This window comes from Geotrypetes seraphini, chromosome 1 (assembly GCF_902459505.1).
Source record: "Geotrypetes seraphini chromosome 1, aGeoSer1.1, whole genome shotgun sequence".
In the NCBI taxonomy this organism is placed as follows: Eukaryota; Metazoa; Chordata; class Amphibia; order Gymnophiona; family Dermophiidae; genus Geotrypetes; species Geotrypetes seraphini.
This window is the reverse complement of record NC_047084.1, coordinates 13,171,274-13,196,239: the sequence shown is the minus strand read 5'-3', so window position 1 is coordinate 13,196,239 and position 24,966 is coordinate 13,171,274. Positions and strand designations below refer to the sequence as shown.

Below are 24,966 nucleotides of genomic sequence, written 5' to 3'. Positions count from 1 at the left end.
TCCTCCTCCAATCGCGCATCGTTTTCCTCGCGCGCTCCTAGCAACCCCCTAACCTTGCTCTCTCTCCACCCCCTAACCCCTCCCCCCCCGACTCGAAGGCGACACGGGGCTCCCAGCCCCGTGTTATCATTCGCCCTTCGAGACGGGCTCTCGGGCTACTCTTAACAGCGGGATCTGGATAGCCCCTACTGTCTTCACCCCAACCACCCCGTCCCCTTAACCTAGACCAAATAACTGAAACCACACATCATCTTGGAATATAGCCGCAGCTCAATTTATTAATAAAATATCAACAAATTTATTTGTATAAATTAACATCTTTAACCCAGTAACTTCATATAACAAAATCTGCCAGCTCCTCCCGAGCTACCCGGTGTGACCATCAATACATGGCCCCCAACCCTGCCATAAACAGCAAGAGTCTAAGGGGTGGCATGACCTCATGCCCCTTTAACCAGGTCAATATCCCCCAAGACACGGCTCCCCGCCGGCCCTCCGCTCATCGCCGGATGAGCCCCAGCACCCAGTAGCTCGGGAGATCCGCCTTCCCAAGCCACTAAGGCCACTGAAAGAGGGTGGGTGGGCGGGAAAAAAGCCGCCCTGGAGGACCAGAAAAACCCTCAGTCCTCCAGGGTCCCGGCTTTTAAGACCTCCTCCGCAGCCACCCCCACTTCCTCCTCCAATCGCGCATCGTTTTCCTCGCGCGCTCCTAGCAACCCCCTAACCTTGCTCTCTCTCCACCCCCTAACCCCTCCCCCCCCCCGACTCGAAGGCGACACGGGGCTCCCAGCCCCGTGTTATCATTCGCCCTTCGAGACGGGCTCTCGGGCTACTCTTAACAGCGGGATCTGGATAGCCCCTACTGTCTTCACCCCAACCACCCCGTCCCCTTAACCTAGACCAAATAACTGAAACCACACATCATCTTGGAATATAGCCGCAGCTCAATTTATTAATAAAATATCAACAAATTTATTTGTATAAATTAACATCTTTAACCCAGTAACTTCATATAACAAAATCTGCCAGCTCCTCCCGAGCTACCCGGTGTGACCATCAATACATGGCCCCTAAACCCTGCCATAAACAGCAAGAGTCTAAGGGGTGGCATGACCTCATGCCCCTTTAACCAGGTCAATATCCCCCAAGACACGGCTCCCCGCCGGCCCTCCGCTCATCGCCGGATGAGCCCCAGCACCCAGTAGCTCGGGAGATCCGCCACAGGACTGTATTCATACAGGCCCCCCCCCCCCCCCCGCCCAGGGAGCTGCGACTTTCACCGCGTGGCCAGCACTCTTTCACAGCCCGATGCAAAGTCATCTAGCAGGAGATCCCAACCTACTGCAGACAAATGAACCCCGTCACTATGAAATAACCCAGCACACGAAACATCCACCCAGTCGTGCAACAACTGTAATCCACCCTGACCCATAACCCATTTCCCAACCTGTCTATTAAGCTTCGCCAACCCACGAGTCCAGCGACGTGACGCCAAACAACGAGGGCGCGGTACAATATCCGACCACACTAACAACACACTAGGGAACCAATCTAAAACCACCCTTAAATCATCCTTAACAGTGTTAATCAAATCCTTCCCTGAACAGGAATCAACATCATTTCCCCCTAAATGAATAAGCAAAATGTCAGGATGACGAGGTCGAGATCGCAGACGTTCCATCAACAGCAGCAGCTGACTCCAGCGCATCCCACGTTGTCCCCACCAGGAAACACGGAGGCCCTGAGAACCCAGCCCGAGATGGCGACCACCAGGGCGAATCAACGCACGCTCAGCCGCCCAGTGAACATAAGAGTGACCAACGATCCACAAGGAGTAACGACTGCCGCTGGAATCTGCAATAAAAAACAACAATAACTATTCACAACAGTACAATGATCATGCCATCACCCCCCACCAGTCACCGAGCTCCCCTCCTACCGGCCGACAGCGACCCCGAACCCCCCCGACGAATATAACCCCTAAAAGCATCTGAAACCCAACGCCCCAAACGCTGGATACCCTCCCCCGACATGCCTGCAATGCTTGCACTCGTAGCCGCTCCAATTCGAAAGGAATGAGTCCCGTAGGAAGTCGGGTTCTCACCACAGCACCTCAAAGCCAAACGCAAAACCGCCTGAAATTGATAGCGCGTAAGAGGGGAGCCATTTGCATGGACAAACAAAACGGCGCCACCTTCCGGCCGCACCGCAAGATAAGAACGCAAGCAAGTAACGGGACAAGAACGACAGCCTGATACCGTATGTAAAACCACCCAATGTCCAACCGCACACTGATCCGTCTTAGAACTGACAATGCGAAGCCGCACGGTCGTTCCCTGAAAGCTGACATGTGATACCAAAAGCCCGCGAAGACCTAATCGAGACAAGGGACACACCAACAACTCACTAACCCGCAGGGCACCAAAAAAGGATGTGGCAAAAGCAGCCCTAAACAAGCTGTCCTCATAGGGCGAACAGGTAACAACCGTCAAAGCGTCAAGCAACCTCAGAAGAAGCTCGTGGGTGATAGGTAAACGGGAATCAGGGAGAGTAGGGTGAACGCGATTCATAGCTCGCAGCATATGCTGAACCATAACTCCAGACACCGGGCAAGCCCACCCTAAAGCCCTACAAAAGAAGGAAAATCCCGCTAAACGTCCCCGGACAACTCCACGAGACACCTGATCCCGAAAGGACGACAACACAAAATCAGCCAACAAGGATTCGGCCACGTCCCCCGGGCACCAGCCCCGAGCAGCCAAAAAAGCCGCCACCGTTCTAAACCCCATATTATAATGCGACCATGTGGAAGCAGCTACTGACAAGCGGAGCATCTCCCAGATTCCTTCCTGACCAGGTTCCATAAATGAGCTGGCATCGGCAAACCCTCTGCTCGAGCTTCTGGCGCCAACCGACGAAACTGCAAAAAATTAAAACGAGACAAGGCGTCAGCAATACCATTTTGGAAACCCGGAACATGACGCGCCCGCATATACAAATTTAAACGCAAGCAGCGCAGCACTAACTCCCGCATCAAAGAATTTACCGCCAAACAACGCGCAGCCTGTCTATTCACTACCTCCACAACTCCTAAGTTGTCGCACCAGAACACAACCCGCCGATTGCGGAAAACGTCTGCCCACAATTCACACGCCACCACGAGAGGGAACAATTCCAATAAGGTAATGTTTTTTGTAATACCAGCAGCTGCCCACTCCTCTGGCCATCGCTCAGCACACCAAGCGCCACCGCAGAATAACCCAAAACCTACCCCACCTGCCGCATCAGAATACAGCTCCAAATCCTTACTGGTGACCTCAGGCATCTGCATCGGAAGCGTCCCATTAAAATCGCGCAGAAAAAGGGCCCACATACGGAGATCCGAACGCACCCCTCCCGAAAGCCGCAGAAAATGCCTACGTTCCCGTACGCCTGAAGTAGCTGCAGCCAAACGACGAGAAAATGGCCGGCCCATAGGCAACACTCGACATGCAAAGTTAAGGGAACCCAACAAGGATTGAACCACCTGCAATGTTGATTTAGGGGCCGATAGCACATGCTCGATACGCGCGAGCAATTGCTGTACCTTCTCCGCAGGAAGCCGAGTAACCATAGCCTCTGCATCCAATTCAATCCCTAAAAACACTAGGGAAGAAACTGGTCCTTCAGACTTATCTAAAGCTAAAGGAACACCGAAAGTCGTTGCCATCTCCTCGAAAGTCCTTTTTAAACGCTCGCAATCAGTACTCAAACCTGCTCCAACAAACAAAAAATCATCCAAGTAATGGACAACCGAAGATAAACCCACCTGCTGTACCAACACCCAATGCAGAAAAGTGCTGAACTTTTCAAAGTACGCACAAGAGATCGAGCAACCCATCGGCAAACAGCGATCGTAAAAATAAGAACCCTCAAAACGAAAACCTAACAAAGGAAAAGACTGTGGATGAATAGGCAACAACCGGAAAGCAGATTCAATATCCACCTTCGCCAAAAGAGCTCCCCGCCCGGCTGCGACTATGTGCCGTAATGCACTATCCAAGGATGCATAACGAACCGAACAAAGATCACGCAGAATGCCTTCATTAACCGAACTCCCTAAGGGTCGGGACAAATTGTGGATGAGACGAAACTGGCCCGACACCTTTTTAGGAATGACCGCCAACGGAGATATAATCATCCGCGAAAAAGGAGGCTCTCGAAATGGCCCAGCCACGCGACCCAAGCGCAATTCCGCTAACAATTTATCCCGAACGACCTCGCGTAACTGTGAAACAGAAGATGCATTTTGAACTTTCCCTCCGACCAAGGACCCTTGAAAAGGAATAACAAAACCAAACGTAAAACCTGATTCTAAAAAGACCGCCGTCTCCCTAGGACGATACCTCCCAAGCCAAGGGAGCATAGCCGTAACCCGTATGGGCGTCGGCAACGCCTGCCTACCATCACTTCCCAACAGGTCCGGCTGGGAGGCCACTCCGCTTAGGACACTTAAGGGCCGAATGGGACTGACTACAGACGGAACAGGCATGCCGAAACTTACAGTCAGAAAAGGGGCAGGTGGACTTGTTAAATTTCCAACACACATCGGAACTCGGCGTTGCCCCTCCCCCGCCGCTCCCGCGAAAGGGCCGCCCACCGCCCACAGAACCCACGCCCGCCCTACCCAGTGGACCCGCCAGAGGTTTGGAAGACATATGAGTAAGCCACAGGTTCACGTCCTGTGTGCCCCAGGACATAAACTTGTTTTCCTCCATTTTGTCCCGAAACGCCTCATCATAATTCAACCAAGCCCACCCTCCAAACCGCTGATAAGCATCGAGGACGGTGTCCGCATAAGACAACAATAACCCATACTCCTGCGGGTTGGCGCGCCCCCAAACGCTTGCCAGTCTCAAGAAGGCCCTCATCCAATTAATGATAGACCGCGCAACTGGAAAAGATTTGACCTCTTTACGATCCCGTTTAGATTTTTTATGACCCCGCCTCTGAGCCCTGCCTTCCATAAGGCGAAATATATCCAGACAAGACCGTCTGCGAATTTTCCGACGCAACACCCTAGGCACCTTCTCCCACAACTCGGTAAGAGCCACTAACGCAGGCGCGCCCCTCACACCTCCCGCAGAAACGCCACCCTCACCGCCCGCTGAAGCCTCAGACCTGCCCGCCCGACCGGCGGAGGAGGACGACGAAGCCGACGAATCGGACGAAGAAGACCCCGACGACGAGGACGACGATTCCCGGCGCTGACGCTTACGCTTTCCCTTCCTACTGCGCGACTTCCCACCAAGAGCAACCTGCACAGGCGCCACATTACCTTGAGTAGAAGACGAGCCAAGATCTCCACTTCGAACCGCTGAGACGCCACTGGCAGCAGTCCCTGCCGCTGAAACAGGACCAGAAGTCGAAGCCGAGACGCCGTGAACAGCAACCCCAGGAACAGTGGATGAGAGTAGAGTAGAACCTGTAGCGCCACCGCCAGCAGCCACGACTCCCCCGAGCGCCGGACTGCGCTCCGAACCGGAACCTCCAGGCCGCTCTGCCACTCCGACTCCGCCGACATCCGACGCTCCCACTTCTCGACCTCCAGGGAAAAAGGAAGGCATCTGTGGAGACCAAGTAAAAAGAGAGGCAGGACCAGGCAAAACTCCTCCCGTCATACCCAAAGGAACACCCCAACCAGATCCATAAGTGCCCGCGGGCATAAAGCCCAGGGCTAGCGGACCAGGACTCCCTCCCCAGTGAGAAGCAGAAGGACCCACTCCACCAACCGAAGAGCCCTGCCCCCAACCCGGGGAACCCCATCCCGGACCCCAGCCCCCCGGAAAGACCCCAGACCATGCGCCAGAGGGCCCCCCTACCGGAACAGACCCGAAACCCATGCATTCCACCCCCCTACCAAAACCAACCACTCCTGGAGACCCCCCAGTCTGCAACCCACTCAAAACCGGAGGCATCCCAGTAGCGGCCTCAACCCGCAGATGACCTGACCCCACCCCAGCACTAGGGAGATCAGCAGGCAGAACCTCAGCAGTCTCAGACCCACCCCCGCTCACAATCCGCGGCAAGACAGAAACAGGACTGTTAGCAACAGGTAAAGCGACCGTTGCAGACGCCCCGCCCACGCACGAGGTAACTGAGCTACGGCCGGCCGAAACAGCTTGAAGAGAGCTGCTCGACGCACCCGACTTGCGCCCTGCCTTAACCGACGACCCAGAAACCGCGGACCTGCTCCCCAGGGCCCCCCTTACTCCAGCCCCCGCAAGCGCCGACAGTGCAGCCACTTTAGAGCGACGCGCCGGACGTAACACCGCTGGCTCACGACCCACCTGCTCCTCCGGCTCCTCCGAAAATGAGTCACCCGCAAGCAGCGAAATCTCGCCAGCCGCCGCCTCCTCACCCCCACAAGACACGCCATCCGACTCCATCCCTACCGCACACCGCCAAAAAGACCGCGAACAACGTCTCAGAAGAAAAAGCCGCCCTGGAGGACCAGAAAAACCCTCAGTCCTCCAGGGTCCCGGCTTTTAAGACCTCCTCCGCAGCCACCCCCACTTCCTCCTCCAATCGCGCATCGTTTTCCTCGCGCGCTCCTAGCAACCCCCTAACCTTGCTCTCTCTCCACCCCCTAACCCCCCCCCCCCCCCCCGACTCGAAGGCGACACGGGGCTCCCAGCCCCGTGTTATCATTCGCCCTTCGAGACGGGCTCTCGGGCTACTCTTTAAAGGTAAGGTAAAATAGGCTATTAAAGTCAAAACAATACCTTTAAAAATAAATCCAAATAATGAAAAAAGAAAAATGAAATAATACAAGCACCAAGGACCTGATTCTCTTTAGGATGCCAATCTTGGCGGAAGCCTAAGAGGCAGCCGCCAATCACATATCAATCACGCATCGGCATCTTAAATAGAATCATGTCTACATCAGCATTTTGCAGGCCTACATTTACAGCGCTTGTCTCATACCTATGGAGAAGTGTAGGGATGGCCACTTTCGGGCAAAACGACGCCCACCCGTGGGCTTGCTTAAGCATCCCTACACATATCTGTAAATGCGTTACAGATGCCTATAATATAAGGAGTCCTTCCTCAAACAATTTTTTTTTTTTAATGTCCCATTTGGCTAGGATGCCTACTGCTGCATGCAATTGGGACACATGGTTTGAGAATCAGACCCTGTCAATTTAGATGCAAAGCATTGATAAGGAAGGCTAAATGAGAATCTGAAAAGTTTACTACAGAGGCAAAAACTCATAGTAAAAACTCTTCAGGTAATTAGAAACAAAAAGACTCTGAGAGTATCAGTGGAAACATTTATTTATTTATAATTGTCCTAACTACCTAGGCAGATACCAAAAAAAACCCATATATATATACATATATATATATATATATATATATCTTTCACATAAAACATCTATAGATAATGCAAACCAAAAGTTCCAAAAAGCTTAAAAACCACAGCGTCTTAAAATTTTCCAATCTGTTCTGCTACATAATTTACTCTCAGCTAAGAAAGCAAATAGAATGCTAGGTATAATCAAGATGGGTATTACAACCAGAACGAAAGAAGTTATCCTTCCGTTGTATCGGGCGATGGTGCGCCCGCATCTGGAGTACTGCATTCAATATTGGTCGCCGTACCTAAAGAAGGATATGGCGATATTCGAGAGGGTTCAGAAGAGAGCGACACGTTTGATAAAAGGTATGGAAAACCTGTCATACGCTGAAAGATTGGAGAAACTGGGGTTCTTTTCTCTGGAGAAGTGGAGACTTAGAGGGGATATGATAGAGACTTACAAAATCATGAAGGGCATAGAGAAAGTGGAGAGGGACAGATTCTTCAAGCTTTTGAAAACTACAAGAACGAGAGGGCATTCGGAAAAATTAAAAGGAGACAGATTCAGAACCAATGCTAGGAAGTTCTTCTTCACCCAACGGGTGGTGGATATCTGGAATGCGCTTCCAGATGGCGTGATAGGATAGGGTACGGTATTAGAGTTCAAGAAGGGATTGGACAATTTCCTGAATGAAAAGGGGATAGAAGGGTATAGATAGAGGGTTACTAACAGGTCCTGGACCTGATGGGCCGCCACGTGAGCAGACTGCTGGGCATGATGGACCCCCTGGTCTGACCCAGCAGAGGCACTGCTTATGTTCTCAATCCCCTCTCCTACTAATTTCCTCCAAATGCTTCACAGAACAGATGTTTTTAATATTTTTTTAAAACTGAGTCCAATTGCCCATTGTCATAACTTGCATCAGAAGTTTGTTCAACAGAACCAGTCATGGAAACAGAAATAGACGGCAGATAAGGGCCACGACCCAACTAGTCTGCCCACCCCAATGACCCCCCCTACTTAACTCTGTGAAGAGATCCCACGTGATGATCCCATTTCTTCTTAAAATCAGGCACGCTGCTTGCCTCGATCACCTGAAGTGGAAGATTATTCCAGTGATCAACCACTCTCTCGGTGAAAAAGTATTTCCTGGTGTCACCGTGCAATTTCCCACCCCTGATTTTCCATGGATGTCCTCTTATTGCCGTTGGACCTTTGAGAAAGAAGATATCTTCTTCTACCTCGATACGGCCTCTGAGATATTTGAACGTCTCGATCATGTCTCCCCTCTCTCTGCGTTCCTCGAGTGAGTATAGCCGCAGTTTATCCATCCGTTCCTCGTATGGGAGATCCTTGAGTCCCGAGACCATCCGGGTGGCCATTCGCTGGACTGATTCAAGTCTCAGCACATCCTTGCGGTAATGAGGCCTCCAGAATTGTACACAGTATTCCAGATGGGGTCTTACCATGGATCTATATAATGGCATAATGACTTCAAGTTTACGGCTGACGAAACTCCTACGTATACACCCTATGATCTGTCTAGCCTTAGATGAAGCCTGCTCCACTTAATTGGCAGTCTTCAAGTCTTCACTGATGATTACCCCTAAGTCCCGTTCTGTTGCAGTCCTTGCTAGGATCTTGCCATTAAGGATGTAAGTCTTGCATGGATTTTGGCTGCCAAGGTGCATGACTTTGCATTTTTTGGCATTGAAACTCAGTTGCCAGATCCTAGACCAGTGCTACAATAGAAAAACATTGTCTTTTCTCCTCAAAACAAATTTTCCTCAAAGATGAAATGGAGAGGTGGCATGTAGCTTCTGACCTCACTGCTCTATTCAGATAAATTTTTTAAAGGGAAAATTATGTCTTACCTGATAATTTTCTTTCCTTTAGCCATAGCAGATAAATCCAGAGATGTTTGGGTTATGATCATTTACTAACAGGTGGAGATAGAGAATCAAACTAAGCCCTTTTTTATAGGATGGCAAGCTCCCTGATCAGCCAGTATTTCTCATAACAAATCAGAAGGACAATCAATGAACCCAGATAGGTACAAAACACCCTCCTCACAGAGCAGAGACAAAAGGCTACCTAGAAGTCCAACTCATAGCAGCTAGAAAACCCAATACCTACAGAAGAAAGGAAAAACCAAACAAATCAGAAAAGGTGAGACTCTGGATTCATCTGCTATGACTAAATGTAAAGGAAAGAAAATTATCAGGTAAGACAATTTTCCTTTCCTTCTCATCAGCAGCAGACAAATCCAAAGGTGTGCGATATAAGAAAGCAGTCCTTTTTAGGGTGGGATAGCAAAAAGAACGCTGAAAAGAACGAGTCACAAAGCCAGGTGGCTGACCGAACAACCAAGAACCAGGCACAAACAAAAGGGCAAGAGTCGGGTAAGGCTACAGGCCAGTATATAGGGAAGCCAAAAAGCAATTAAACACCCAGCTCCAGCAAGTCAGCAAAAGCTCTAGGTCAAACAAACAGCACTGGAACAAAGTCCCCCATACTGGCAAACAGACAAGCATACCATGTGGAAGGTGAGGGAAGCATGCAACCACTGTCCAAGACAGAGCAGCAACCCATGCCAAGCTGGTGCCCAAAAACAACCACAGCTTTCTCCATTACATAATGGAGCATCGCTTAACAAGCAGAATTGAGGCTGCATCCCACATTTCAAAATGGATATGTGCTCATCAGTCAGAGAAAGCACTGCGTTCAACAGGCTGAGATGGCACCATGGCCAACAGTCAGAGATGAACGCATGCCCGAGAGATGGAGCCATGCCCAACATCTGGTGACAGAGCCACATAAGACCTCCAGCAACAGAGCCATGCTGCCCAGCTGGGTGGAGACATACTCCACATACAGAGATGGAGCCATGCTGTACAGCCAAATGGAATTATGCTCTACATCCAAAGATGGAACCAAGTTGCAACTCTATGTGGCTCTGTGCTTGCTGTCCAGAAACATAGCCATGTTGCACAGCCAGATGGCAATGCCCTCTACCTACCGAGAAAGAGCCATGCACACAGCTAGGCGGTGTCACATTCTGCATCCACTGATGGAACCCTGGCACACTGCCAGGTGGAAATGCACACTATATCAAGAGATGAAGCCAACTGGAGATGATTCCATGCTGTACGTCACGCTCTACATTAGAGATGGATCTACGCTGCACAACCAGATAGCATCACACAGCACCACCAGAGATGGAGCAAATCTGTGTGACCAGGTGGCATTGCGTGCAACCATCTGAGATGGAGCCATAAGAACATAATAGCCTTACTGGGTCAGACCAATGGTCCATCTAGCACAGTAGTCTGTCTTCACGGTGGCCAATCCAGGTCACTAGTACCTGGCAAAAACCCAAAGAGTAGCAACATTCCATGCAACTGATCCAGGGTAAGCAGTGGCTTCCCCCATGTCTGTCTCAATAACAGACTATAGACTTTTCCTCCAGGAAATTGTCCAAACCTTTCTTAAAACTAGCTATGCACATCCAAGAGTAGTTACACTAAACATGTGGAGATGAAACTGAGCTTCACAGCTGGGAGGAGCTATATTGGAACTATATTGAACAGACAGGTTGAGTCATGTCCTTCACTCAGGGATTTCACCATGCTGGATAGCCAGATATAGGTGCCTCCAATGTCCAAAGATGAAACCACACTGCCCAGGCAGAAGGAGAAACTCTCAAGTACTGACCCCATCCAAATCACAGTGATGCTGGACAGACAGGAGAATATGCGCACCATGTGAAGAACTGGAAAGTGCCTGGTAGAGGTCATACTCTCCCACAGAGATGGATCTGTGCAGCACTGATAAGAGTTGGAGATACACTCCGTATGCCCCTAACTAAGTTCTAACAAGGGTGAAACGGAGGACCCCCATTGGGCTTAAGTGCTGCCATTTTGCATTCATTCATTTTAGTCTGTGTCAGGCACATATTGAGCAAATTTTGAATTGTATTTCAATCATTTTGAAAAAGAACTAGAAGTTTTTGTCTGATGAGAGAAAATGGACCCACAACAGTGGAAGGAACTTGAAAACAACTAAGGGCTCCTTTTACTAAGGTGCGTAGGGTCTTAATGCGCGGAATAGTGTGCGCTAGACCTTAACGGCAGCATTGAGCTGGCGTTATTCTAGAAGCGTACCGTGTGGTTTAGTGCGTGGTAATTTTGTGTGTGCGCTAAAAACGCTAGTGCACCTTAGTAAAAGGAGCCCTAAGTCTTCGGTCTCTGAGGTCTTTTCTCATTTAACATTTTTGTTGCTAGTTTGCAAGTAGATTAATTCTGGACAAAGCAATATCATTCGGTTTTTACACAGGGGCCCCACAGTCTATGCTCAAACCTCTGTTAAATAAGTAGGCGGGCCAGCTCCCAGGGGAATGAACCCCTAGGCTCCTGAAGGTACACTAAGCAGGCTGGCTCCATAGGTACTCAAAGAAATTAGCCTGTGAGCAGCAGTCCACCCACGAGACTGCGTCCTTTCTCCAGCGAGTGGTAGTCATTGGGGATTCCCTGCTGAGAGGCACCGAGGAACCAATTTGCAGACCAGATGTGCAATCAAGAGAGGTTTGCTGTCTGCCAGGAGCCAGGATCCGAGATGTAACCGCCTGCCTAGACAGACTTATCAAGCCCCATGACCACTTCCCCATGCTTTTCATCCACGTTGGAACGAATGACACTGCCAGGAACACCACGGAGAACATATCTGTAGACTTTGGAGCCCTGGATGAGAAGCTGAGGAGGATGAAAGCCCAGGTGGTCTTCTCCTCGATCCTCCCAGTGAGAGACAAGGGGAGAGCCAGGGAGGATCGTATCCAGAGGACAAATGACTGGCTGCACGGATGGTGCAGGGAGATGAACTTCGGATTCCTGAACCATGGAGAGGCGCTGCAAGGACTACAGGGACCTGACGGACTTCACCTGACCAGAAGGGGAAAGAATGTCTTTGGACACCGACTAGCCCGCCTACTTCGTAGGGCTTTAAACTAGGTAAGTTTGGGGAGGGTACCCACTCACGTGCTGGCGCAAGTATCCAACTTGGCGAGGTAAGTTGCCAATCCATTTCTGAGTCCGAGGTAAATACACACTGCATTTCTGAGTCAGAGGTAAGTACACACATTGCAAACAGCATTATAGGAATCCAATTAGCTCAAGCAGGAATATCTACAGAGAGACATAGCAAACATAAGGTATGGAGGGCTCTGTACTTTAATGCCCACAGTTTGGGCAATAAGATTCTGGAATTAGAGACAGAAATGAGGAACGCCGACCTAGATGTGGTGGCGATATCCGAGACTTGGTTCACGGACTCCCATGGGTGGGATATGGCTATACCGGGATACAACTTACTTTGGCGGGACAGAGAGGGCAAAATGGGAGGAGGGGTAGCACTATACACTAAAGAGGACATCAAAGTTACCAAAATCGCAGATGTCAAGTACACCGGGGAATCCCTCTGGGTGAATTTGGCTAGGGGGAAGGACAAATGCTTGTATCTTGGTGTAGTATACAGACCTCCAAGACAACAGGAGGACATGGATATAGAATTAGTCAAAGACATTGAGAATATCACTTTGCGTGGAGACACAGTATTGTTAGGAGACTTCAATATGCCTGATGTGGATTGGAACAAACTTTCCGCTGCGTCCAGCAGCAGCAGGAAGCTATTAACCTCTATAAAGGGAGCGAGACTCAGACAAATGGTATTAGAGCCCACTAGGGATCGGGCGATACTAGACCTAATACTCACCAACGGAGAAAGTGTCACAGAGGTCTCGGTAGGCGATACGTTGGCCTCCAGTGACCACAACATGATATGGTTCAACTTCAGGAAAGGTTTCACTAAGTCAAACACATCAACAAAGGTCCTCAACTTTAAGGGCACAAACTTCGAAAGCATGGGAGATTTCGTCCATCGGGCACTGCAAAACCATGCCGAAACAGATAATGTAGAGGTAATGTGGTCAACTCTGAAATCAACCTTACACGAAGCAATCAACCGCTACGTCAAATCAGTAAGTAAACGGCATAGAAATAATAGACCGCAGTGGTTCTCTGAGGAGATCTCAGACCTCATAAAAAAGAAGAAAAGAACGTTCATCCTCTACAAACTATCAGGGAAGCAAGAATCCAAGGAAGACTATCTGGCCAAGTCAAAAGCGGTCAAAACGGCAGTCAGGGAGGCCAAACTCTGAATGGAGGAGAACCTTGCGAAGAATATCAAGAAGGGCGATAAATCCTTCTTCCGGTATATTAGTGACAGAAAAAGAAACACAGATGGGATAGTACGCCTTAGGAAACCCGATGGGAACTATGTAGAATCAGACTCCGACAAAGCCAAACTTTTAAATGAATACTTCTGCTCGGTCTTCACTTGCAAGGCGCCGGGATCCGGCCATCAGCTGCCGACAAGGGAAAACTCGGAAGAACCGTTTTGAAATTTCGAGTTTACGCCCAGCAGTGTCTACAAGGAGCTATCAAGACTCAAGGTGAACAAAGCTATGGGACCGGACAAACTACACCCCAGGGTGCTCAGGAGTTGAGTGACTTTCTGGCGGAACCGTTATCTGCGCTCTTCAATCTTTCCCTAAGTACAGGAAGAGTCCTGTTGGATTGGAAAATGGCTAACGTCATTCCACTCCACAAATAGAGATGCAGGACGGAGGCTGAGAATTATAGACCGGTGAGTCTCATATCGATAGTGAGTAAACTTATGGAAACACTAATCAAACGCCAATTGGATATGATCCTGAACGAGGAGAATCTACGAGATCCCCATCAACATGGTTTTACGAAGGGAAGGTCCTGCCAGTCAAATCTGATCAGCTTCTTTGACTAGGTAACAAGAAAGTTGGATATAGGGGAGTCCCTGGACGTCATGTACTTGGACTTCAGCAAAGTATTTGATAGCGTCCCACACCGCAGGTTATTGAGCTAGATGGGTTCGATGGGACTGGGTGAAACATTAACCGCATGGGTTAGGGACTGGCTTAGAGGTAGACTTCAGAGGGTAGTGGTAAACGGTACCCTCTCCGATACGACGGAGGTGATCAGCGGAGTGCCGCAGGGCTCGGTCTTGGGCCCAATCATATTTAACATCTTCGTAAGAGACTTGGCTGAGGGGCTTTGAGGTAAAATTACATTATTCGCCGATGATTCCAAACTATGCAACATAGTAGGCAACCGCACAACAGATGAAAGCACAGTGCCCGACAAAAGTTCAACGCCCGACAGTCATGACATGACGCAGGACCTACTCCTGCTGGAGCATTGGTCAAAGACTTGGCAACTAAGTTTCAATGCCAAAAAATGCAAGGTCATGCACCTTGGCGGCAAAAATCCATGCAGGACTTACACCCTAAATGGTGAGATCCTAGCAAGGACTGTAGCAGAATGTGACTTGGGGGTGATTATTAGTAAAGACATGAAGACTGCCAATCAAGTGGAGAAAGCTTCATCCAGGGCTAGACAAATCATGGGCTGTATCCGTAGATGTTTTGTCAGCCGTAAGCCCAAGGTCATAATGCAGTTGTACAGATCCATGGTGAGACCCCATCTGGAATACTGTGTACAATTCTGGAGGCCGCATTATCAAAAAGATGTGCGGAGAGTTGAGTCGGTTCAGCAAAATAATAAAAAGAAGCAACGCAGATCAGAACACACCTCTTAAGTTCGCTTGCAGAAGGAAAAACTGAAGAGGGAACTATTCTCCACTGCAGAAAGGTGTCACTTTAAAACTCTGAAATCCTCCCCTTCTGCAGTTTCTTGACCAATGGAAAGCAACAGCTACTGTACAGAATCCCATGCCTTTGCTACTGAAATGCTTGTTGGCAGTGCCACCTCTAGAATAGTAATGTATATGTTTTCTTCTGGCACCACATGAACCTCAGCAGGCCTGAGATGCTCAGTGCCCAATCACCTACACTGATCTCTCATTATGAGAATAGTGAAGGAGTTTGGGCAATTCATGGCTCAAACTTACAGAGAACTAAATGGTAGAGTTATGATTGTAGTGGCAGAAACAAGACTCTGAAGAAGGGATGCAGGAAGAGTCAGAGGGCCATACTTAAATCTGGTAGGAGCTTCCACTGGCTCCTAGGCCTTGTATTAATGAACACTGAGCTAGGCGATACTCCAAGGCCAACTTGACAAACATTAACTAGAACGCACTTCATTTAACTGATACAAGAGGAATGCAACAAAACCAAGGGCTACAATTAAGAAAGTATGTGTGTCTTCGAAAATGTATACAGAGTTAAAAGAAAAATACAAAATAAAACTCATTTTAGAAAACAGGTACATTTATTCTCATTACTGATGCTCCATAAAAGAACACATTAAAAAGACTGGACTAGTTAAATCTCATGCAATATTTTCCAGTTGCAAAAAGTAGATTCCTTATTTCTGTTCTGATGAACTAATATATACCTAAGATTTACTGATCCAACAAAATGACAAAACTATGCTGATTCAAATCCTCACTAAAAACACATCTGTTTAAAGATGCCTATCCCACTTACTAACTGGTGATGAAAAATCACTAAGCAGAAATGAAGGGTTAGGCTATAGAGCTAGAACCTAAACCTGAGAGTTGATGTTACTTAGCAAAATGTATGAATGCACCTTGTCTTGTCTCTAACAAGATTGTTTATCTATACTTCACCCCCTGCCCTGTACTTGTTACCCCTGAAAATTATGTTGTTATTTCATCTTAAATTATGTAAGTAGTGCTGTAATCCGCCCAGAAATCTACTGATTGTGCAGAATAAAAATCTTTCAAATAAAATTATATGGCTATTTTCATGGAACATAGTCTACTAAGATACATCTGCATGATTTACCTAGATCTGAACTGCACTGGCTAAAAGACATTCCTGGAATTAAAACAAAGGAAGGTTGTTCTTTCCATATAATTACTGAAAGCATATGCTCAGGACTAATATTAAAATAGAGACAAGCAGAACACATGTAAAACAATGGTTGCACCCACTCACCACTACCTTCTATTATCAAGTAATGTAATAACACTTGAAAGAACTACTTAAGAAAAGGACTGGGAATAGACTAATAAAATGATCTTGATTAAGAGTATAAAATCGTCTTGCTTTAAAAAGACACTATTTTCCCAAGAGCTCAAATGTTAACCTACATGCTCGTTCATCACTATAATGAAATCAGATGGAAGAAATCTGGGCCCATTTTACACATATCCTTGTCCTATTCTTTATAACATTCTACATTATATTTCAACAGATTGTGGGATACCATATTAGCCAAAATGTTGTATTAGAAAGTAAACTAGCCCGCCTTTTACAAAACTGTGCTAGCATTTTTAGCACTGGCGGTAACAGCTCCGATGCGCAAAGAATTCTATGAGCATCGGAGCTGTTACCGCTGCGGCAAGTGTTACTTGCACAGTTTTTTTAAAAAGGGGTGATGATGGTGGTAAATGTCACTATTTCATCCTCTTTTATATGTTTCCAAAAATTAAATAGAGTAAATGCCAAGTTACCCCTGTCCCTCAACCAAATAAAGACTGTCCAAAGAGAATGATAACAGCACTGGATAAGGATGAGATTTAACTAGGCTAACAAATGTTTCAAAATGCAAGCTACATAGAATTCCTTTCTCAGGTGACAGATAAGTTCCCATTGTAGAAAAAATCTAGAATAACAGAATTTGTTTAGCAATAATGCAATACTATTTGCTTGTTATTAGTAAATTCCTAAATCAAAATGATTTTCTCAATGTGGAGGAGCAGCCTAATAGAGCAGTCAGCTGAGAACCAACATGATTCTCTCTCTTAGGGGTGGGGGGTGGGACGCCACAAGTTACAACACGTGTTATTAAACATAGAACTGGTATAAATTTTTTACTGACTATAACCCTATAGTGTGGTCCTGCACTGTGAGATGGCTGCTGACTGGTTCCTGAGGAAGGCATTAATTTGAACTAAAGTACCATAGCAACCTATTTTATCGGTGATGCACAGGAAAAAAAAAAGTTTTCGTACAAATTTAAATTTTAAAAATGGTTTTTGGGACCACCACCAGATCATGAGCCCCACGTTTTTCATAATGGGATACCAACCTCTGGAAAATGCCTGCTTGAGAAGATATTTAATAATGCTAATCTTGGTTACTGTTCAACTTGTCACATGTGTGTATTTGAAAAACACTGGTGAAAAGTCTGAGATAAATAACTGTCCATCTTTAATAAAGGAGATGAGAACCAATGCAAAGGATACACTGCAAATGCTAGAACAAGGAGAGACCAAACTATGCTGATATTCATTTCTTGTGATGGCATCAGCATACTGTAGTAAGCTTCAGTTATTAAGTACACCATTGTAGCTATCACTGTAAAGTCCACCAACCACTGATATTCGGGAAAGTAATGTAGTGCTAAAATGTAAATAAGAGAAAGATTACAATAAGTTACTCCCTTGGAATGCAGTTCACCTCATGTTAGAGAGGCACTTTACTACATGCTAAGATTTAACACCTGTAAGTAAAAAAAGAAAAATAATTCTGCGAGGTTGATTTTTTCTTTTAAAGTAGTACCTGGTTGTTTTCTGGTTGCGGATGGGCTGCTGATGGGAAGAGTCAGGCCAGTTTAAAATTCAACCCTGTGGGGGGGTTACACTAAAGGTATTTACTGGTAAGCAAGTTTTGCTTGGAAGTTGCTCCTTTAGAATCTAGGTCTTTACCTCCAGTTCTCAAGCATCATCAAGAGGTCAGATTTTCAGGATATTCATAATAAATATTCATGAGAGGTGTGCATACTCACTTTTGCCATTGTATGCAAATCTTTCTCATGCATATCCATTAGGTGTCATATGCACCGGCTCTGTGGGTCCTTGAGCACCCCCAATATTCTTTCTAATACTATCCAAATATCAGAGCTGTAATCTTCCTGATATAGAGCTGCAGGGGAAAGCAGAAAGGCTGTCTCTCCTCAGATACTGCTCCCACCTCCCCTGCAGACCATTGGTCATATATACTTAGCTAGCCAAAAAGCTGCTTATGTCATTTGAAAGATGCTTGATGATAATACAACTTTAATTTAATTCTTTATAATGTGTGTGTCTGTGTGTTGGGAGGAACAACACCTACGTCAACAGTAAAGTTAGAAAAGGGTCATTAAATCCAGTGGTGTACCTAGTATATATGACAGCCAGTGCTAATCATTTTTTTAAGAACCCCCTCCTCTATATAAAAAAAGATATTTTTAGTAATAATCCATGAGTCACACAATAAGGGTGCATCTAGGAAAAGGCAGCATCTTAAACACTGCAGTGAGCACTAGAACACCAACACACGCATTGTAAAACTAAACAAACCAGATCCTACAGTCAATTGATCCTGTACAGTCATTGCTAACAGAAAGCCATGTCCCTTTTATACACACAGACAGATACACCCTCGCCCAATATGGAATAATCACAAACTAAAAATAGAAATATGTAGACAAAAGTTAAACTGAACCAAGAAACCAGACTCTGCATACAATGCAACACGACAGAAACAGTGACACATGTATAATATACAGAAATAGAATAAAAACAATGAGAGCAGCGGGGGACACTGGGGGGTAGTATCGTTATTGTTCCTGCTTTTCATGTGTAATGGCCTGATTTTTGCCCTTTTGATGATTACTGTTGTGCCCAAATACGTTTAAAAAAAAAAAAAAAGAAACAGTGACACATGTCCCCTAATACTGTGCTAAATATAAAGACAGTAGATGTAAATTTGAAAAAACTTCTACATAACAGTCACCACTTTACAAATTAACAAATAGAAATAAAATAATGAGAAATATGAAAATACAATTTTATTGGAATAATCCATTTTTCAATTAGCTTTCAGAGGCCAAATCTTTCTTGATAGTACAGTATACAGCTGTTATGGTATCCTGTCCTGACCTGAGGAAAGGGGTTTATTCACCCCCAAAATTGCCTTATTTCCATTTCCTATTGATAATTTTTAATCAATACAGTTACAATACTGCTTGATTCTACATAAAGCAACAAAATTTTTTTTTTTCTACCTTTTGTCGTTTCGGCTTTAGTCATCTTCTCTTCACTCTCTTCTTTCTATTCAGCATTTGTCCTCGCTCACTTCCATGCAACATCTGTCCTCTCTCTCTTTGCCCCTTCCACCCAGCCTCTACCCTCTCTCTACCCCTTCCATCTACTGTCCATCCTTTCTGCCTTTTCCAACCAGTGTCTGCCCTCTCTCTGTTCCATATGGTATCTTCCCTCTTTCTATGTCCCTTCAATAAACTCCATATCCTGTGCCCTTTCTCTCCTTTGTGCATGATTTATTTCAGCTTCAACCCCTCCCCTATGCTCTGGCATCTCTCGCTTCTCCTTTCCTTCCTTCCTTCCCACTCCACCCCATGGTCTGACATCTCTATCTCCTTCCCTTCTCTCCCCCCTCTCCAGTATCTGCCTCCTGTCTTTCCCCTTTGGTCCAGGCCTCTCTCTTTCTCTCCATCTCTTCTGTGAGGAGATCATGTTGATCTTGAACACTGAATAATTCTTCCACATTCTCCATATCACTGTACTGTAGACTGGTCCAGCAGACTGATTTGGCACTATTACATGGGTAATAGTAAATTCATTATGCATCAGCTTTCCACACAGAATGCCACAAGTCTCTATTTCTTGTGCTGTGTTTACATCTGCCAGCAGCAGAAACTTGTGAGACAGATCCCTTGGCAATACTACACTTCGGAGCCCTTTGACCATCTGGTTCTGTATGGCTGCAGGCTTTAAAGCTCTGTTTACTGGAAGAGACTGTCCAGCATACATAGTTGCATCACTCTTAAGGATCTGATCAGAGATTACATTAGACAAGGTGGTATTTTTAGGCATGGAAAAACAGGACATGTTCTCCTCAATCTGCTCAGATGCCTTCAAATGCCCTTTAATGTTCGTCTGATCTCGGGCTAAATCTTGCCTCCTGAGCTGATCTTCAAAGGATAGCGGAGTGAAAGCCATATCGGCAGTGAGATCCGTTTTGGGCCGCATGTTGTGCGGGGCTGGACTAAGGCTTCCTTCTATCGCTGACCTATCTTCCATAAGTCAGCAACGGAGGGAAGCTTACAACTCGCTGCTCTTGCTTGCTTCGGGCCTTCCTCGTTGCCGGGTTCTGCCTTCACGGAAACAGAAAGTAGGCGGGACCCGGCAGCGAGGAAAGCCCGAAGCAAGCAAGAGCACGTTGTAAGCTGAGCTGTCTCCTATAGCGAACCCATGCTCCGGGGCGTGTGCATGCCGACTTCCCTTCTCTTCCCCCCTCGGGACTTGACTTCCAGTTTCGGAGGGAAGCAGCATGCACGTTAGAGCCCCGGAGCATGGGTTCAAGTCGCTTGCTGGCGTTAAAAACTTAAAAAAAAAAAAGTCAGGCTCCTGTGATTCAGGCTGTGCCGAGTCAACCCGGTAAATCTCCAAGCCAGTGAGAAGGTTTTTTTTAAAATGTTGAGCAGAAGGCGGCAGCAGCAGCAGGATTGCGATCGAGATTACAGCCGGGCGCTCATCTAAATTAGCTGGGCGGAGCACCCGGCTGAAAGGCCCTGGGGAGAACACTGTCTCTCTTTATGCCCAATTTTCCTTTCCCCATGTGCACCATCTCTCATTCGCACACTCATGCTCATCAATCCTCCCTTTCTATTCCCTCCCTCCTATGTCCCAAGTTAGTGACTATACACTACTGATTATACAATTAAAATCGCCATACACTAAACTTTAAAAAAAGTAAAAGCAGTTCTAGTGGGAGTAGAAGGGAGGGGGAAAAGTTTCAAGTTTATTAGGTTGCTTGTTGAATCGCTTAATCAAACTTCTAAGCGATGTACAATAAAATATAAATGAAGGGAAACAAAAACATTACATACAATTTCTCAATTATAACGTAAAAAAAAAAGGGTAAAAAGGGAAAGAACTCCATTTTTTATAGTAAAGAAAGAACATAAAGGGAAAACACATAAGGAAGTTAAAATTGGCTGAAAAATAATTTACTAAAATAACACTGTATAAAAAATTTTACTTAATTTGCAAATGCATCCTTGAACAAAAAGGTTTTTAATTCGCATTTAAATTTCCCGAACACTTTCTCCTCCCGTAAAAACATAGGAAGCGCATTCCAGATCTGGGGGTGGTGATCACTGGGGGTGGTGATCACTGGGGTGGTGATCACTATTTCAAAGTGTACACTTGGATCCCAACCACAGCGCAAATCTGAATGGATCCTACTGGGCTCTGGTGCACAGGGCCAGGGAAGGCTTCCAGCTGCTAAAGCAGCGGAAGGCAGGACCTAGGACAAAGGCAAGAGCGCAGGCACCAATGAGGAGCAGGAAAAGCCCCACCCGCACCACCCCTCCCCCAAAGCCAAACCTGTTACTTTGTTGGAGCTGAACTTGCTCCATCCTCCCCCAGCAGCAACTCTGTGCAGGGACGGCGTGTGCAGCGATTCACACACTGCACATGGCTGGCCTACAAGCCTTCCCTCTGACGACTGAGAGAAGGTTCCAGATTAGCTACGCAGTGTGTGAGTCGCTGCCTGCTTCCCTGCATGGAGTGCTGCTGGGGGAGGAGGGAGCCAGTCCGGCTCCAACAAAATAACAGGGTTGGCTTCGGGGGTGGTGCAGTGGGTGGGCAGACGGGCAGGCAGGGAGGGATCCCTGGCAGCGGCTTTAGCAGGGAGCTGGTGGGCAGGAAGGGTTCCCTAGCGGCGGCGGCCAAGCCGTGTACCCCTAACAAGCGGCCTGCGTACCCTTACCGCATGTTGAGAAACACTGTCCTAAGCTACTGGTCCTGTCTCCCCTAAAGCTTCCTGACTGGCTAAGGAATATCTGACCAATAGGCCAATAGCAAGGAGTGCTGAAGTGTAGGTCAGATAGACTTCCAGCCTTTGGTCTACCATAGAGAGGGTGAGAAGTGCTGAGGAAGACACTGGGAAAGAAATGAGGAAGGTAAGAGTAGACACAGGCACTGAGAGTTGGAAGACAAAAGTTATGAGGAGAAAGGCTGAGGGAAGAGATATATAGGATATAAAAGGGAGAGCAGAGCTGAAGTGAATGCAAGGTATGGTGGGGGCATGGGCTGTAGAAAAAGAAAGATGAGGACAGGAAGAAGAACTGTGTGGGATTCAAAGCACAGGAGGCTATTAGGGAGATAGACTGAGAAAAGGGTTCTGGGAACAGAGAGGATCAGATGGATGAATGGAGATAGGGGCTATGGTCAGGGATTGATCTGAGGGGGAATGAAAGTAGCATTGTTTCCACTGCCCATTATATCTCAGAGGGCCTCGATGGAGAAACTTGCTTCTAGAGCAAATTTGAATGACAACTGACTTCAAAACATTTAAAGTGTCAATGAAAACACTCATTTAAAGATGCATACCACTCATGATGAACTGAAGTACACCTGTACCACACTATCAATCAGTGTCACTAGAACCAGCATGTGGTGATTTTTGAAAGATATGGAAAATATTGTTATGTCTTATTAACTATTCATGTACATGTGTAATCTGCCTAGAAACCACCTGATAGTGCAGATTAGAAATATTGAAAATGAATAAATAGAAGGTAGAAATGGTGGGGGCATTGGGCCATGTGAGCCTAAAGTAGTGCTACAGAATGAAGAAGAAGCAGGGGGCTATTAAAGTTGGAGGTAGGGGGGAGAAAGGACATATTTAGGGCATAATCAAAAAACGAATACGTCCAAAAAACTGCTTAAGTCGGCACTTGCACGTCTTAATCACTGGTATGTCCAAGTGCCGATAATCAAAACTGTTTTCCTGGATGTCTAATGAGATGTTTTCTCCACAGTTCAAGGGGGTTTGCTTTGGGTGGGATCTGGGTTTGCTAGACTTGGACTTCTTGTGGGGACTTAAATGTTTTGGGCTACACCTCTTTGGAAGCATCTAAATGCCAAAAAGGAATCGTAATGACCTCCTCCCCCACTCTCTCAGTGGTCACTGACCCCCCTCCTACCCGCCAAAAGTCTGAATAAAACAGTAGATATGGGGGAGCTGCTTGTTTCTTAGTTTGGGACGCCAGAGGAGACCACTTGCAGCCCGCAGCAGCAACAGAGCCCGGAGCTTGAATCGGGCAGGCATCTTGGAAGACGGACCCCTGACGTCATTGGGTCCGTCCTCCCTGCCTTTCAATTACTTTAAATTCGACACCGCTGCCGGAGAGCCTGGGAGCTGCTTGTTTCTTAGTTTGGGATGCCAGAGGAGACCTTTACGCTGCCCCTTTCAGCCCGCAGCAGCGACAGAGCCCGGAGCTTGAATCGGGCAGGCATCTTGGAAGACGGACCACTGACGTCATTGGGTCCGTCCTCCCTGCTTTTCAATTACTTTAAATTCGACACCGCTGCTGCAGTTGCAGCCGCAGGGCGTGCCCTAAGGGGCAGGACATGCCCCTTGGGAGCCCCTTGGAGCAATGTGGAGTTAGGGAGCTGAGTTCAGGTTGTATACTATTATTTTTGACATTATGGGTAAGAGAAAAATTAAGCCCAAGAGCTCAACCCCTGCTGTCTCCGGTCCTATGGACAGACATCTGACATTTCCCACAGAAACTTTAGTACAAACTCCATTTGATATGACTTCTCCCATATCTGGAGCATCGTTGAGCCCCCTCGAAAGGACACCTCCCCTTCATCCAGTATCTGATGGTAGTGGGATTAACATTCCCACTATTTCTGCTGGTTTTGTGGTATCCTCTAATCAGATTAGCAAACTGGTTTTTACTGAAATACCTAAACCACTTGAATTTTCAGGTGTAGTAGAGGAGTCACCGCAAGCAGCGGAAAAACAAGATATTACTCTCAAAGATTTGTGGTTAGGTATTTCTAGAGTTGAAGGGTTTCTCAGAGAATCTGTGAAACAAACATTGGACTATTCACACACTGTGACACAAAAGTTTGAGAATGTGGATTGTAATTTAAGTTGTCTGGATAAAAGATTAGGTATGGTCGAAAATCACAGTAATACGTTGCAAGCTGTCTCAGTATCTGCGGTTAAGGATTCGACTGTATTACATTCTAAAATGGAAATGTTGGAAAACATGTCCAGAATGAGGAATCTCCACTTGGTTAATTTCCCAGTGACTCATTTGTTATATTCGGAAATATTGTTAAGGAAATATTTTAAAGAAATACTGGGATTACCCAATGCAGAAAATTTCCCAATAAGTAATTGTTATTATATTCCACAGAAGAAAATACAATCCAACCATGATATGGACCACCTGGTAACAGATGATATAAATTTGACTGAGTTTTTGGAAGATACCCAGGATGTTATTCAGAGTTGGTCCATCATGGTAATAACCTGCATGAGCGAGATAGATAAAATGTTGGTAATAAAACTTTATTTTAAAAATAGATTGACAAAATTTTGTGGAGATCTAGTTAGAATTTTTCCTGATGTCTCAAGAGTTACGCAAACAAAACGGAAGAAAACTGGAAAGAGCACAGGGAGCATCAGAAAGAATGTCACCGAGTGGTCAGAAAAGCCAAGAAAGAATACGAGGAGAGACTAGCCAAGGAAGCAAGAAACTTTAAACCATTTTTCAGATATGTAAAAGGGAAACAGCCAGCA

The 24,966-nt window shown here is 46.5% G+C and overlaps 2 protein-coding genes across 3 annotated transcripts in view; both read right to left on the bottom strand.

Moving 5' to 3' along the window:
• Positions 1-24,966, bottom strand: part of TMEM161B (transmembrane protein 161B) — a 189,556-nt gene that overhangs the window by 67,578 nt on the left and 97,012 nt on the right. The window contains exon 5 of the mRNA XM_033921743.1: positions 17,604-17,760. Coding sequence (XP_033777634.1) covers positions 17,604-17,760 — 157 coding nt within the window. The remainder of the gene's footprint in view (positions 1-17,603; positions 17,761-24,966) is intronic.
• On the bottom strand, positions 1,250-5,782 carry LOC117349008. Of its 2 annotated transcripts, XM_033921966.1 has the most exons (3): positions 5,318-5,782; positions 2,824-2,920; positions 1,250-1,854 (listed from the first exon to the last, which is right to left on the bottom strand). In XM_033921966.1, exons 1-3 carry the CDS (start codon positions 5,561-5,563, stop codon positions 1,277-1,279), a joined length of 921 nt encoding a protein of 306 aa, XP_033777857.1. In that variant the 5' UTR covers positions 5,564-5,782; the 3' UTR covers positions 1,250-1,276. The 2 variants fall into 2 exon arrangements, with proteins under 2 accessions (XP_033777857.1, XP_033777770.1); XM_033921879.1 differs by lacking the exon at positions 5,318-5,782 and having other exon boundaries at positions 2,824-3,338.